At 61.6% G+C, this 15,084-nt stretch overlaps 1 protein-coding gene across 6 annotated transcripts in view; it reads left to right on the top strand.

Moving 5' to 3' along the window:
• The first annotated feature begins 2,071 nt into the window (after positions 1-2,071).
• The window catches only part of Kcnq2 (potassium voltage-gated channel subfamily Q member 2), a 48,873-nt gene continuing 35,860 nt past the window's right edge, over positions 2,072-15,084 (top strand). For all 6 annotated transcript variants that reach the window (XM_076849251.2, XM_076849253.2, XM_076849250.2 and 3 more), the window contains exon 1: positions 2,072-2,367. In XM_076849251.2, the coding sequence (XP_076705366.1) occupies positions 2,072-2,367 (296 nt within the window). The remainder of the gene's footprint in view (positions 2,368-15,084) is intronic.

Below are 15,084 nucleotides of genomic sequence, written 5' to 3'. Positions count from 1 at the left end.
AGGCAAAGATACGGTGCACGCTGAGAAGGTCCCTCCAGCCTCTCTGTGAGAGGAACCCCACTTTCAGCCCCCCATAAGACTGGAGGGGCCAGTTGATGTCTCCTTAACTTCAAGGTTGTGTTCTCCCTTTCTGCTAAAGCTGAGATGAGCAGGTGTCCCTTCCAATGTCCTGGGACCCCAGAGAGCCTTTAGGTTTGCTCTCATCTAAGGGCTGTGCATCTGCTAAAATGACACCTGAGATGCCTCTATCCTCTGTGAAGCAGTCCCAACCGTGGGTCCCATTTTGGTCTGACTTCAAGCCTGAGAGTTGCTCCCAGGAGAATCAAGCATGGGGCTTCCCCCAGAAGGATGGGGCAGCCCAGGCCTCCCTTGGTTTTCACATTTGTTTGGTCTTTTGCAGAGGGAGAATGAGGGTGACCCAAGGGCAAATGGCAAGGCCAGCTAGCATGTGCAGGGGGATGGAGTGGCACCTGCTTCATCTGGGACTCAAAGTCCCTTCCTTACCCTGAGCCAACTGGGCTGAGCCTCTTCCCTTAACCTTTCCTGGGTGGCTTTGTAGGCTTGGAGGGGGGCAAGCCACTTACTGATTGTGGCTGATGCTTGGGCCTGGAGGCAGGGAGGCAGGGGCCAGGCTGTGCCCTGGCTTGTCCTATGCACCGTATGCACACCTGCCTGCAGAAGCTCCAGTCCACCCCAACATTCTAGATAATCGACAAGTTAGCACTGTGCCCACCATATATTTTCAACCTAATTGAAAACAAACAACAACAAAAAAAACCAGGCTCTATAGCCATGAGCTCTGGAAACTAAAGGACTGACTCAGTATGGGGTCTAATGCCATTTTATAAGCAAGGTACTTAAGTACTGCTACGCAAGAGGAGCTTTCTCTGGCCACAACACGTGGTGCTGGGGTGGGATGGAGATGGGAAGAGGCTTGGTGGAGCCAGACCCCCAGGTGCAGAGGAAGGCTCCAATGGGCACTTGGTGAGGAGCTGGCACGATGCGCAGGAGCTTCAGGGTCTGAGAAATGGGTCCCTTGGCATCCCTGCTGCAGGTTCCAGAGGGCCCTCTCCTGGGACACCCCCTGACCTGTGGAAAGGGAAGCTACTTCTGCCCACTCCTCCCTGAAAGGGGACATCCTCCTGCCTCTGACCAGAGCCTGCCCTCTTTTATCCTGCACTAGACACTAGTGTCTCCACTGGCCTGTGTTGGCTTGGGCCTCAAGGCACCAGCTCCTTGCCCTGTGGCAGGACCCTCTGAGTCTGCAAAGTCCAGGTCCCCTGGGGACTTCCAGGCCCTCCAGGGGTGATTCTCTAAGGCCTGGATACTCTGACTGCTCCTCCCACTCCTTTTCCTAGAGGGCCTCCCTTCCAGGACCCTTCTCCAGGTCCCACCCAGGCGACCTCTCAGGAAGAGTCCCCTGATTCTCCTTGCACATCCCAGTGAGGAGTTGGCTTCCAAGTGCCCCGTCTACCCTGAAGCCGGCTGAGATCCATTCAGCCCAGGGAGCAGATCAAATCAGAATTTGGCAAGAGCCAGTACCCTCCTCCACCGGAGGTGTCCACCCTGGAACCCGGCTGGCAGGAGTCCAACCAGGGTCAGGCGCTTGGCACCACTTTGGGATCCCAGGGAGAGCTCAGGCCTGGTCAGATGGCTGGCTTACGTGGCCCCGTTTGCCTCAAGAGTGACCGCGGGGCTGGAATCCCTGTCAATGCGCACATGGCGGGTTGATGGGAGAGAAGAGTCCTTGAGACCCAGAGTGGCCCTTCCCTTCCTTTCCTCCCTTCCGGGGCGCTGCCGCGCGGTGTCGCAGGAGTTAACGGAGGCGGGGCGAGGCAGCAGGCGGAGCCGGCGCGGCCGCGGGCCGGGCACCGAGGCGCGCGCGGAGCGAGGTGGCCGCAGCGTCCCCGCGCGCGGCCGGGACCGGCAGGAGCGCGGAGCCGCTGCCGCCGCTTCTGCCGCCTCGGCCATGCGGCTCCAAGGCCGAGGGCCTGGCCTGGGGCCTGCGCCTCCCCCAGCACGCCGCCCCCGCTGAGCCCACGCCCGGCCGGCCGGGGCGCCACCCGGCACCATGGTGCAGAAGTCGCGCAACGGCGGCGTGTACCCCGGCCCTAGCGGGGAGAAAAAGCTCAAAGTGGGCTTCGTGGGGCTGGACCCCGGCGCGCCCGACTCCACTAGGGACGGCGCTCTGCTCATCGCCGGTTCCGAGGCCCCCAAGCGCGGCAGCATTCTTAGTAAGCCGCGCGCGGGCGGCGCAGGTGCCGGGAAGCCCCCCAAGCGCAACGCCTTCTACCGCAAGCTGCAGAATTTCCTCTACAACGTGCTGGAGCGGCCCCGTGGCTGGGCATTCATCTACCACGCCTACGTGTGAGTGTCCGGCGGGGCGCTGCGCACAGCAGGCTGGGGGCGACCCCGGCTCGGCCGCGGGTGGACTTCGGGCGTGGAGCTGCCGTGGATGGAGTGTCCCCTGTGTGCGTGTCCGCATGCCCGCACGAGTCTCGCGTGTGCCAGGGGTCTGGGTCGGGGCACTGCGTCCCTTGGTTAAGCCAAGGGCAGAGATCAGAGAGTGATTTTGGAAAGCAGTCTGGAAGAAATTCGGGGTCAGGGCGGTTCAGGTGGGGCGGAGGCGCCCAGCTGAATTGCACCAGCCCCTCCCCCGCAGGACGAGCTGCGCTGGCGCCCCAGCCCCCCTTAGCGGGAGGCCCCTCCCCACAGCCCCGCTAGCTCGCGGAACAAAGGGCCGGCGGGGAAGGAGGGCTGCGTGGTCCTGGGTCCAGAAGACTCTGGGGGCTCTGCAGCTGGGCCCCCACGCAACCAAGCGGTGCGGCGGGGCTGGCCTCTCCTTGGCCATCCTTCCAACTTCTCACTCTCCGTGGGAGCTTCTGGGTTGCTGAAATGGGGAGGGGTCTAACTTCACCAGCCCAAGCCCTGGGCCAGTGCCCCACTGGTGCCAGCCCTCATCCCTGATCCTCACACTGAGCACAGTCTTGGCCTGCCTTTGCACAGCAGCGGGTGCCCCCCTGCACATTCAGAGCCTGGGAGGAGGCCCGCCCAGGACCTGGCTATGCCCCTCTTGTGGGGCCTGGCGCAGGCTAGCGGGGGCTGCCGTGTTCTGAGTGTGGTATTGTGGGAGTTGCTGGGTGTGCAAGTGCGTGTGGGAGTGTGTGTAGGTAGTGAGCAGAGCCTCCAGTGTGAGGGCGCTTGCTCTCCCCTTCCAGCCAAGCCAGGGACAGGAAAGAGCCCCGAGACTCGGCCATTTTGTGTGGAAGAGGCATTTTGGGTCTGGAGTGAGGAGCGGATTCTGGGAAGTCTTGGGCCAGCTGCCTGCTTGGGCTGCGAGGGGTGTGTGTGCTAGAATGTGGTTCTGGGACGGGAGGAAGGCCCCTAGAGGGAACCCCGGCTGCCTTCAGGCCCCCAGTAGGCAGTGCTGGTGCTGCCAGTGTGGCCTCCACTTCCCTCAGTGAGAGGGATCTGCTTCTTCAGTCTAGGGTCCAGGCAGGGTCCAGCACCTGTCCTTATTAGTCCAGCAGCACCCTGCTCCCTGCCTTTCTGGGGTTCAAAGGCTTCTGTGGGACCGGCTCTGGCCATCCAGGTCGTGGCCAGAGAAGACTTCTGGGGTATGGACGGGACAGAGTCCCCCATGCAGTATCAGCATTTCCTCAAGGTCCCCTTTGGGTCAGGAGCCCTGTGTGGGTCCCACCCCTGGGTCCTTCCTTAGAGCTGCAGCATCCTGGGTGAGTGGCAGGCTGTGGGGTCTGTGGGTCGTCTCCTCTGGAAAGCCCCGAGTCAGGACCATCCCCTTCAGAGAGCAGCTTCTGCTATGCAGCTGGGGGCGCTGGGGGTGAGACCTTCCCCAGGCAGCCGCTCTAGCCTGCTTCAGGCCTCTGCTTGGCTCCCTCACTGAGGCATGGGACTTCCGGGGCTCCCTGGCAGGGGAGGCTGGTGGGAAGCGGTGCCTTTCTGACAGGGAGATTTCCTCTGGCAGGGGGTAGGCAGGAGGGAGAGTGTCTAAGAACAGGGCCTCTGGGAGGTGCCAGGCCACACGCTAGGGTCTGCTTTCAACCTCTGCAGGCTTCCATCTTCTTGTTGGTAAAGGGGTGCCACCTCTCCCTGTCTCTTGGGCCTTGTGAAGACCCACGGAGAGGGGTTGTCCACCCTCTCCAGGTGCCTGCAGACCCATTGTGCCAGGTGGGACAACTTGTATGGCTGTTGTGGCTCATCACCCATGCCCAGGTCTCCAGGGTGGGACCCTCCGTGCCCAGCATGCCCCTTCCCGACTCAGGAGGACTGGTGGTCTGAGCTTCCTGACCAGGTGGCCAGTCCTCATGTCCCCTGCTGGCCTTGCACGACTGGCCCATGTTATGTATCAGACGCCATTCGGTTTGTCCATTAATTCATAATGAAGATTGAGTCCTTCCTTGGCCCTGGATGGCCAGTGTAGGACAGGGCTGTGGCTCACAGTGGAAGCTAGTCCCACATCTGGCAGTGTCGGGTCCCCTTGGGCCAACTTCCTTCTGCCTTTGGCCACCAAAGCCTGGTTTCTAAGGGGTGGAGCTCTGTCAGTCTCTTGGCCATCCTTGCTGGGCCCCTGAAGGACAGCTGCTGTCCAGGGTGGGAAGAGGCAGCTGCTCTCTGGCCCCAGGGCTTGGTGGGTAAGGTCAGCCAGGCTCACCAGCCATAGGACTCTGATAGGCCTATGGTGGAGCCATCGCACGCCGCCTGTGTGTCTCTAGAGCTACTTCCAAGCTGGTGGACACCTGCCCCCCAGCCCTTTCCCGCAAAGCACTGTAGGGCCTCTTGGAGCCTGAGTGCAAAGGGTGGTCCTTCCTGGGCTGCCTGCCAGGCATGCTGCTCCCGAGGGGCAGTCACTGGTCCCCCAGCCAGCCCCCCAGAGGGGTGTGTGGGAAACAGGCTGAGAGAGCCTGTCCTGCCCAAGGCTGGGGCCTCCACCTGTGCCATGGGTGGCCTGGGAGAGTGGCACTCAGAACAGGCCAGATGGAGCATCTGGAGTTGGGAGGAACTGTGCCTGGGGGCTGACCCACTGCACCAGCTCAGCACTTGGGCTGGTCAAGAATTCCTCCATCCCTAGTGTCCCGATTCCCTGTGGAGGCCTCTGGGGTCCCAGGCCTGTGGCTGTGGACGCCCCACCAGCTTCATCTCCCATTCAAACAGCAAGAGCAGATCCCAGGGTCAGGGCTTTGCTTGACGCTCCTTGGGCACCCAGCTGGGGCTCCTTCCTCTGCCCGGCCCAGGATAACAGTGGGGCTGAGTCCAGGCTGCCCTTGGGCCCCCTCCCTCAGCCCTGCTTGCCTTTAGCTCTGAGGCCTGTGGCGGTGGGCAAGCCCCCGCACATCAGGAGGTACAGCCTCAGCCCCACATGCAGGCCCTCATGTCTGCATGTCCTCCATCTGGCTGCCTGCGAGGGGCAACTGCAGGCCAGGCTGCATGTAGCACACGCAGGAGAGGTGGCCGCTTACAGGAGCAGGCTCTCTGGTCTCTGCTGACCCAGCACCCCGTGTGCTGGGAAGAGACCAGAGTCACTGAATGGCGGGTTGTCAACTTCTCCAGGCCCCAGGCCTTGCTGCGGCTCTCCTGGGAGGAAGTGTCTATCGACTGAGGAGTTGAGAATCTTATGGAAATTTCCCCAAAGGCAGAAATGCCTCAGAGTTGTGGTTTCCAGGGAACCTGCATTTCTGGGGGGCCTGAGCTTGTCTGTCTGCGTGGCCTCTTCACAGGATTTCCAATCCTCGCCAGTGCTTTGAAGTGGAATTACTCCGGAATGGTGGGATATGTTTAACCTCTCTGCTTACTTGTGGAGGGAGTCTGTGAACGTTCTTGAGTTTGCACAGGATTGGAACACACAGTTGACCGCAGGTAGGAAGCTCTCTGGCGGGTTCACAAGTTAGAGTGGGGAGAACATGTGTGTGTGGGGGTCAGGGTGGGTCAGACTTTCCAGCCAGGTTCTAGAGACTCAGGAGGACACACAGCACAGCCAGCACACCTGGAGGCCTTTTATGTGGACCCTGCGTGCCCCCCGTGAGGCCCCTGTATGCCAGCCACGTGGACGGGGGGCCTGTCTCTACTTCTGAATGTTCTTGAACCCAGGATGGTCCTGAAGCGCCTGTGATCCTGGGCAGAGTCCCACAGTAGACACAGCGTCTTCAGTGTTTTTCCACTTTGTGTTAGCCAAGAATGAAACAGTGGACCTCTGCTGGCCTGTGTGCTCCTGGCTGACCACTGTCTGGGCTGAGAGTGTCCATTTGATGAGAGACCCCAAGCACCTGCTGGTGGGAGTGCTGGGCTGGCCCCCAGCAGAATGAGGACCTTGTCCTGGTTGGGATGTGGAGGGCCAGGAGGGATGATGGCTGGCCCTGTTCTGAACAGCCTCCCACAGCCTTCCACCCCTCAGCCTGACCTTTGGAGAGTTCTGGTCCCATTGGGTGATGGTGAGCATTGAGGGGTTGGTTGATTTGGGCTGCTGTTTGCTCAGAGACACATTTGGACCTGACCCAGCTGCTTGTTTGTCCAGCAGGGCTGGCCTCAGGTGCTGGCCATTTCCCTAGGATGGGTGTTGGGATACGTCTTCCGGCTGGGCGCCAAGTGGTCCGTGTTCCTGCATCCTCTGGATTGGGGCATGGAGAAGCATGTTTTGGCCTGAAAAGTGCCATTGTGTGTAGGTTTTGCCAGGGAGCCCCTCAGACCTCACAGGACCAGCCTGTGGACATTTGGTTCCTGTGCAGATTGTGTCCCCACAGCCCTGTAGCTAGCTGGCAGGGCTGAGCCCATCTTAGGACGAGCCTGCCCCCAAGTGCAGGCGCCTGCCAAGCAGGGCGGCTTCCTGCGTGGCGGGAGCTCAGCTGTGGTGACAACGCTTTGCTGACAGCTCCGGGAGCTTCTTAAGACAGCGTTGGCTTGTGGTGACGTGTGGCGCCGGGTGGAGGAGGAGGCCTGCCCGGCGGCAGCTGAAGCAGTTGGCTGGACCTGGGGAAGGGGTGGAAGGCCAGGGCTGCCCTTTGCCAGCCAGGCCCTCCTGCTGTCCCTGTTGTGCCCATGAGCCCTGCTTCTCTGAGTACCAGGACATATGCTCCTGTCAAGAGTAGGCAGGTGGGGGCTGGTGTGGTGACTCAGTGTAGAGCACTTGCCTTGCATTGTGAGGTCCTGGGTTTAATTCTCAGCGCTGCATGTAAGTAAAGTAATAAAATAAAGGTCCATCAGCAACTAAAATATAAATAAAATAATTAAAATAAAAAAGAGTGGGCCGGTGTGAGCATCGCCAGTGGGGCCCGGGGCTAGGAAATGCCAGCGTCCAAGGTTGTGGCCTTGTGTAGTATGTCCTCTGGGAGATTTGCCTTCCCTTCATTATCCCATCCCCAGGTGCCTCTTGCTGTGAGGGAACCAGGGTGCCCAAGGCGAAGGAGTGGGCCCCCCTGAAACAACAGGCCCTCCTCAGCTGGGGTGGAGAGACCTGCCCACTAGGGGGCGCTCTGAACCTCCCCATCCTCCAGCAGAGCTGCAGCTTCTTGCAGAAGAGTGAGGACAGCAGCTGCCAAACAGGAGGGGGAAGTGCTCCCCCACACTCGAGGCCATTGTCTCGGGCACTGCTGGTTACCCCACTGGAACAAAACCAGGTCTTCCGTCTCTTGTAGGATGACTGGGAATTTTTTGAATGTCCAAAAGAGCAGTTGTTCCAGAATATTCTAACAGGAGTTGCTTAGAAACAGCGTCTGCAGAGATGCTTCGACTGCCTCATGCGTGGTCTGTTGCATGAGCTCTGAGCTGCCCGGGATGCAGGCAGGGTCCTTTCTGGGCGCCCTGCTATCTGTGGAGGGGCTGCGTTCTCTCCTGGCCCACCCTGGCCCAGGGCCTGCCTGGTTCGTCCCACCCCTGAGCACTTACCCTGTATCTTCACAGCTGCTTTTCTATTTAGGAAGAAAATGTATGGGGTGAGTAGGAGGAAAAGACCCAGTTCCTCCTGGGGCCCCAGGTTTGGGGAGGAAAAGCCCAGGAGCAAGGTCAGGACTGAGAACTGAGAGAACTCAGAGGGGCTGTGGAATGGAGGGCTTCCACTTGCAGCACTGCTCCTGCTGGTGGCTCTGAGCCTCGCTGCAGACACCCCGAGCTGGGCCGTGAGAGGGACACGCTGGAGACTGGGCAGCCCATCCACCCACCGTGAGCAGCAGACCAGGGCGGGGGCAGGACTAAGCCGCCTGTGCTTGTGTCCCTTGAGGAGACTGACCAGGGCAGTGGGGCTTTTGCAGCTGAGCCTCCAGGGTGGGGTGGGAGGCAGTCTGGTGTTCTCTTTGTAGACCAGGTGGGTTATTAGGGCCAGTAGTGGGGGGAGGCTATCCTCTTCTTGTCCCCTCCTTTCAGAGTACATCAAATTCTCATGAACCCCACACCACACACACACCACACAGGGGAAACTCTGGAGTATGTAAAACTATCTCCAGTGAGTCCCATACCCCTCCTGTCTTCTGCCCAGGTCCACTGTGGCTCCTGGTTTCTTCTTTCTTCCAGAGAAGTTCTTTGCCTGTGGTCTGCAGTGCATTGTGCTGGTCCTCATGCTGCACACAGCTCTGTGCTTGCCACAGCCTCTTGTCTGTCCTTCCCTGAGCTTGGGGAGCCACCTGCGCCCCTCCAAGGTCCCTGCACCCCTGCTCCAGGGTACATCCAGGGTCCCCTGTTGGCAGACACAGAGGCCGTCTCTGGGATTCTGCCAGTGCAGAAAGTGCTGCCGTGAGACCCCCACAGACCTCTTCACGTGTGTCCAGGCCTGGGGCCCGTTCCTAGGAGCTGCCAGCCTACTGCAGAATGTTCTTGTCCCAAAATGTTTTTCTGTGTCCAGATGTGGAGAGTTGCGGATGCCTGTTATGTGTTTGTGGAGAAGTGTCCGAGAGGAGACGGCCGAGGGCTCTGGACCCCGCCGGCTCTCCTCCTGCTCAGGTGGCTGGTATGGGCAGGCCTGCCAGGTAGGAGGTAGGGCTGGGCGTAGTGGAGGGAGGGTGCTCTCCGTGGTCCTCGTCCCGAGCCCAGGTGGCCCTCCTTGTGGGTGGAAGGCCCCACTCCAACCCCAGTGTGTGTGGCTCACCTGCCTGGTGGAGGCCCTGGGGACCTTTGGGGCCAAGACAGGGGCCTTGGTGGGGGCAGCTCTCTGAAGAGTGCTGAGTGGGTCGGAGCTGCTTGTGGACACCGCTGGGGGCAGGCGGCACTGCGTTCCCCAGGGCCAGCCTTGCTTCCTTTCTCCCAGCAGCTCCTGGCTACCGCTGTTTCCTCTGGTTACAGAAGTCACGCTGGCCCCTTGCAGGAGACAGCAAATGCTGGGGAACCTGGGAAGGAGCACTTGGGCCTTCCTGACGGGTTTCCTGGCCGTAGCCCTCTGCACATCTGAACAAGGAGGCGTCAGGCCCTTGCTTTTTCCCGTGCTAAGGGCACCTTGTAGGCTTTCCTCCTGGACTGGCTGTGCCATGGCTTGGCCTGAGACACTGGGGTCAGGTGGGGTGTGAGTCAGGGTGCCGTGCCAGGACCCTGCATGTGTGCCTGTCCTTGGGCGTCCTGTTCAGTTAGGACGCCATTCCTACACCCCCCAGTGACACCTGTAGTGGGTGTTGCCTGGGCACAGAGCATCCAGAGCCGCTGGCACTTGGGCAGTGGCCCAGCTGTGGGTGGTGTTTATGGCCTTGACTGTTTTTAAAAATGGAGGAGAAAGTCTCCTGACAGCCTCTGGGAAGTGAATGGCTCCATAGCCTGGGGCCACCCGCTCATCCAGCAGGGAACTTTGTCATTGCCCTATCCAGACACCCGTCCCCACCAGTGGTCACTGCGCAGCTCCTACCTGGTCCCAGCACTGTGCTCTCCTTCCTGCCTCTTGGATGGGCCTGTACTGGACATTCCGACCAGTCTGTCCTGTGTGTCCAGCTCATCTCCCTGTGTGTGGCCCCTCCAGTGTCCCCCCACTGTGGTGCCTTGGAGTCTTGCTCCCCTGTGCCCATGGATATTGGGTTGTCCCTGTCCTGGGGCTGCGGTGGGCAGCGCTGCCGTGGGTGGAGTGCTGGTGCTCTGGTTGAACGCTGCTTCTCTGGGGACGTGCCCTGTTTTCAGTGGGAAGCTTCTGCCCATTGCAGGCTTGGGCTGGCCAGGCTCCCAGGCCCTGTCCCACCTCCCTCTACTTCCTGTTCATGGGGCCTGGCTGCAGCTGGGCTTGGGCTGCACCTTGTAGTCACCTTGGCAGGGCAGGGTCTTGCTGCTCAGGTGCTCAGGTGGGGAGGCAGAGGGCTGAGGCCCTGCCCACGGTGAGTGAGCACATACCTGCACTGGGCAGTGCTGGGTGGGGTCAGTCTGGAAGGAAGGCGGCAGCAAGGAGGAGGCCTTCCTGTGCCCACGTAGAGGGGCACTCCAGGCAGCAGCAAGAGGCAAGCAAAGGCCCTGGGCAGAGAGTCGGCTTGGTGAGGCTCAGAGCAGGAGGGGAGTGAGGGCAGAGGTGGGCATGTGGGGAGGCCAGGCCAGGGCAAGGGTGTGAGCAGGGCTGCCTCCTTGTGCTTCTGGGATTGAAGTGTGGTCCAGTGGGGGATGCAAGTGGCCTGAGGGGGCTGTGAAGCAGACACAGGAACAGCATGTTGGAGGCAAGAGCCCGAGAAACTCTGGGAGGGTCTAGACCACCTGTGTTGGGTGGAGAGGGTGGTGGACCTGGGGAGAGCATCCAGGCCAGCCCTGCCCTGTGCACCCTGGTCTCTGTCCAGCACCTGTGGTGAATAGGGAGCAGCTTAAGTGCATGGAGCTGCTGTCTCCAGGGACCCAGGCGCCAAACCTGCTGAGCTGGCGCGTGTCCTGCCAGCCCCGGCCCCGCCGGCACCAGATACCCACCCTGTCTGGGGAGGGCACAGGTTGCTGTAGCAGCACAGTGGCCCTGTGAGCCTTGAGTTTCTGCTGGGATGTGTAGTTAGGGAGCCGAGACCCAGGGGAAGTACCTCTGAACCCCTCTCCTGGAGACAGCTGTTGCTGACCACCCGAAGCCACTGGTCGGTGGGCATGGAGAGAGCACCTCTTGCCCTGCCACTGGGAGGAGGGCTGGATGGGGGGCTGGTGGGCCAGGGGTGTTTGTGGGGCCTCGAGGGTTCCTGAGCTGCACCTGCGGGTCCCAGGCACTCACTGAGCACCTGTGTGAGGTGTGCCCCAGGCCTCAGGCTCCCACAGGCGCTGTCCGTCTGGGCAGGTATGAGGGCTACGGCCCACGCAGCCTGTGGGCAGGACAGCTGCATGGTGTGCTTGGGAGAGGCCACAGCGGAGTGTGGCTGCTGCCCTTCCCTGGCCGCAGACCCAGCAGCCATTCTTCATGTCCGGTTTGTGCCCGGAGCGGCCGTCAGCACTCCGCCCTCCCCACTCCTGAGGCCAGAGAGGCAGAGGTCCTGCAAGCCGAGCAGTTTATTAGGGGAAATTAGATTCCAGGCGGCAGTGCCGGCTGCGACTTAGTGGACAAGGCGGGAGGATGTCCCTGGGGAGCCTCCCTGAGTGTGGGCCAGAGGGAGGGACTTTGGCGGCTCACCCCCACCTCGCCCTGCGGTGCTCCCAGCCCCCAGCCCAGGGAGTACGACTTTATTGGAATGAGCCCTGTTCTGAGGGGCAATTTCTGCAGGGGACCCCATAAGAACACAGCATCTGTTGGAAGAGGGGTGCCAGAACAGGGCCGTGCCATTGGCTCAGACCCTCCATTTCCTTCTGAAAAGTGGGGTTGGAGCACCTTCCTCCTGTGGGGACACTGTGTGCCCTGCGGAGTGGACAGTGCTGAGGATCTTAGCCCTCCGGCCAGCCCCTCCCGCCCATCCCACAGCAGCCTGAGGGCACTCCCCGGCCTGGGGAGTAGAGCGGGGTGCTGGGTTGGGCCTGTCCTGCTGCTCCTGCGGTCAGTCTTCACCACATTACATATGTCAGATGGGAGTGGAGCCCCGGCCATCTGGAGTTGGTCTTTGGGAAGGTGCCTGGCGGAAGCACAGTTTTCACAGTGGGGGTCTGGGCAGTGTCTGCGGGCCACTGGAACAGCCTCGGGCTCTGTCCCCCAGCCAAGCCCTGCCAAGGAGACGGGTTGGAATGAGGCGGCAGCGGCTTTGTTGGATTTTCCAGAAACATCAGCTGCAGCAGACTAGTGGGGGGAGGTGAGGGGACAAAAGAGGGGCTGTCCCTCACCAGGTGGGGCCCACTTGCCCTCATGCCTGCAGTCCTGCACTGTTGGTCCCTGTTGCAAGCTGCCCACACAGCTGTCATCTGGCTGGGGTGGGTGTCCCCTGCTCTGTGCTAGGGCCTCCTTGCTCCCTGCCCAGCCTCCTCCTTGCACTCAGGCCATGTCAAGAGGGGACCCCCACCCTGAGCTCAGACTGTGTCCAGAGCCCTCCCTTTCCTCTGGGAAAGATGGTCCATGTGCTCTGGATCCCAAAGGGCTGTGGCCAAGCCTCCCTCGTGGCCTCTTGTGCCTCTTTTTGGGGGTCCTGGGTGGCCTGATCCCCATGGGTCAGTGGGGCTGCCCAGGGCCATCTGAGGCCCGGGAAGCTGGGGCCAGGGACCAGTTGCTTGCAGTGCTGGTCTCCTTGGTGACTGCTACCAGGGGAGCATTGAGTTGGACCTATTGACCATAACGGGTCGGGAAGCCCCTGGTGCTTCCGTTCTGGGCGTGGGAACCCCACCATTCTCTGCCGGAGGCGGCTCCTTTCTGTCCCTCAGGCTTGGCTGGACTGTGGGCCTTTCTGGCTCCTGTCCTGCTGTCTGGCCACACCTGAGTGAGCAGAGCACCAACTCCCAAGTCTGATATCCCCTCAGAAGTAGCTACTGTGGGGTTCTGGAAGGCTCTGAGCACAGGGGCGCCCACGCTGGTCCCTGAACCTCCTGAGGTCTCTCTGCTCTCCCTGGGGAAGGGAAGGGTACTGTGCTGACAGCAGCCCTGCACGTGAGCCAGCATGGGCCTTGTCCCCTGGCTGTCCTTGTGCTGTGGGGCTGGGTCTCAGGGTGGTCACTCCCACGCTGTCCTGCTGGGTCAGTCCTCCCCAACTGGGGGGCTCCAGGGATGGACCCTGTCGGGTCCCGTATCACTGAGACCTCTGTTCCAGGGACCTAGGGCCATAGGACAGGGAGCCCATTCTTACCCCTCCCGGGGACAGAGGCAGGAGGTGGCAGAGTCGGGCACCTCAGAGCTTCAGCCTACATCTCTGAAAAGCAGGGGAGTGTGGGGCGAGACCTCTGCTGGCTGGCACTGGTCACCCAGGCACCTTTAGGTGGGAAGGGGCCCGGAGAGCTTCTCCCACATTCAGCTGGACATGGGGCTGGATGTGGGGTGGGAAGAGCCGTAGTCTAGGGAAGGGCCCTGGCTGCACCTGGGATGATCTCCCCACTCATCTGGGCCTGGAGCCCCGGGCAGCCAGGGCCTCTCCTGGGGAGCCTCAAGCTGGGGAGGAGGCCCTGCAAGCACAGTGGACGCTCCTTCCTCTTCCGGGCCTCCAGGAGTGCGTGGGAGCACTTCCCTGCGTGCCCGCCGCCAGCCACCCCTGCACAGCGCCCCTGCGGAGCCATCTGTGCTGTCTGTTCAGAAAACGTAAAAACAAAGCGTGAAGCGCGGTGGGCACTTCTGGGCAGGCTGCTCGAGGCTCCCGGCACCACCTCTGTGGGCTGGCCAGGTGCTCCCGCTCTCCTCCTGGGCGACTGGAACCGGGCCTTCCAGGGGCTGAGCTGCTGCGCCCCGGCTCTGTGCTGGCTCCATGCTGGCTCCATGCGTCCCAGGCTGCTTGGAAGGGCTCTGATCCACAGGTCACGGCAGTGTCAAAGGTGCCCGTGTCTCTGGGGTCTCCTGAAGGTTCTGAGGTGCCCAGCCAGAGCCCTCTAAGAGCCGGCCTGAGGCCTCCCCTGTGCTTTAACTTAGAGGAATCTTTCCGTGTGAGGAGCTGGACTCTGTGATGCAGTTCGGAGACACTGTGGACTCAGGATCCGGTCTGCGGGCTGTCCTGGGCCCTGCCCTGTTTCCAGGCCTGGCCAGACCCCCCTCTGCTGAATGCTGGACATACCTGTGCTCCCCATCCTCTGGGCATTGCTCTTCTCTCTGCCGGACACCCTCCCTCCTCCTCCCCTGCTGCTTCTGGCCCAGGCACATGTCTCCCTGGGTTCCCTGGGCTGTCTGCAGGGCTGAGCTGGTCCCAGAGCCCTTTCTGTGATGGGGTGGGTGCCTTCAGGGCCCCAGCCTTGGGGACCTGGCTCAGGCCCAGGAGCCCCTGTCCTCCCTCAGGAGATCACACCATCAGGCGGGCACAGTGGCCAGAGAAGGCACACGAGATGTCTGCACTTTTTTTCAGGGCTCAGTTAATTGAATCAATTGACTAATGAGCAGAGGAAATTAATTGCAGTTTTGAAATGTGCCGTTTCTTTGCGCGTGTGGTCTGTGCCAGAGGGCCCCGCCTGTGCTTCTGCTGCCCGCTGCCGGCTCCTCTGCCAGGAGCTGTCCTTGGGGCCACGCCCTGGGGGAGGGGACTGCTCTGGTGGCTGTGCTTCAGGGCCAGTGTGTGTGACAGGGTTAGCCCAGGGGACAGGTGCTGGCAGGATGGTGCACCTTTCCTTGGGCTTCAGGAGCAGGCTGCGTCTCAGAGTGCTTGGTGATGGCGTGCTCCCCCTGCCCTGGAACCAGCGGGCAGGGCTGGACCCGGGCCGAAGCCCATGTCCCTGTGGCCAAGCTCAGGCTGGGCCATGGGGATCCTCAGGGGCCCACTGGGAGACTAGTGGCCCCCACTCTGAGCAGGCAGTGGAGCTGGCAAGGGGCAGTTCCCCTGTGGCCCTCAGGGCCCCTCCATCTTCTGCGGCTCTGGAGCTTTGCGCATCCTGTGCAGCCCTGGCCCCTCGGCCTCGGCTGCAGGGACTCTGCCTGAGTGCCCCCATCCCTACTGTTCACCTTGGGTACCTGCACTGCTGGCCTGGCAGAGGCTCCTGACCCCCAGTCAGCTGTGCTGTTCCTCTTGGGAGCATGTGCGGGTCGAAAAGCAGTGTGCCCGTGGGTGTTGGTGAAGGCCAGTTGTGCCTGGAGACCTGGGCTGGACGCTCCTGGCAAGAGGCCTCCATGCC

This window comes from Callospermophilus lateralis, chromosome 3 (assembly GCF_048772815.1).
Source record: "Callospermophilus lateralis isolate mCalLat2 chromosome 3, mCalLat2.hap1, whole genome shotgun sequence".
Classification (NCBI taxonomy): Eukaryota; Metazoa; Chordata; class Mammalia; order Rodentia; family Sciuridae; genus Callospermophilus; species Callospermophilus lateralis.
Note: the sequence above shows the minus strand (reverse complement) of the source record. Positions and strands in the feature narration are given on the sequence as shown.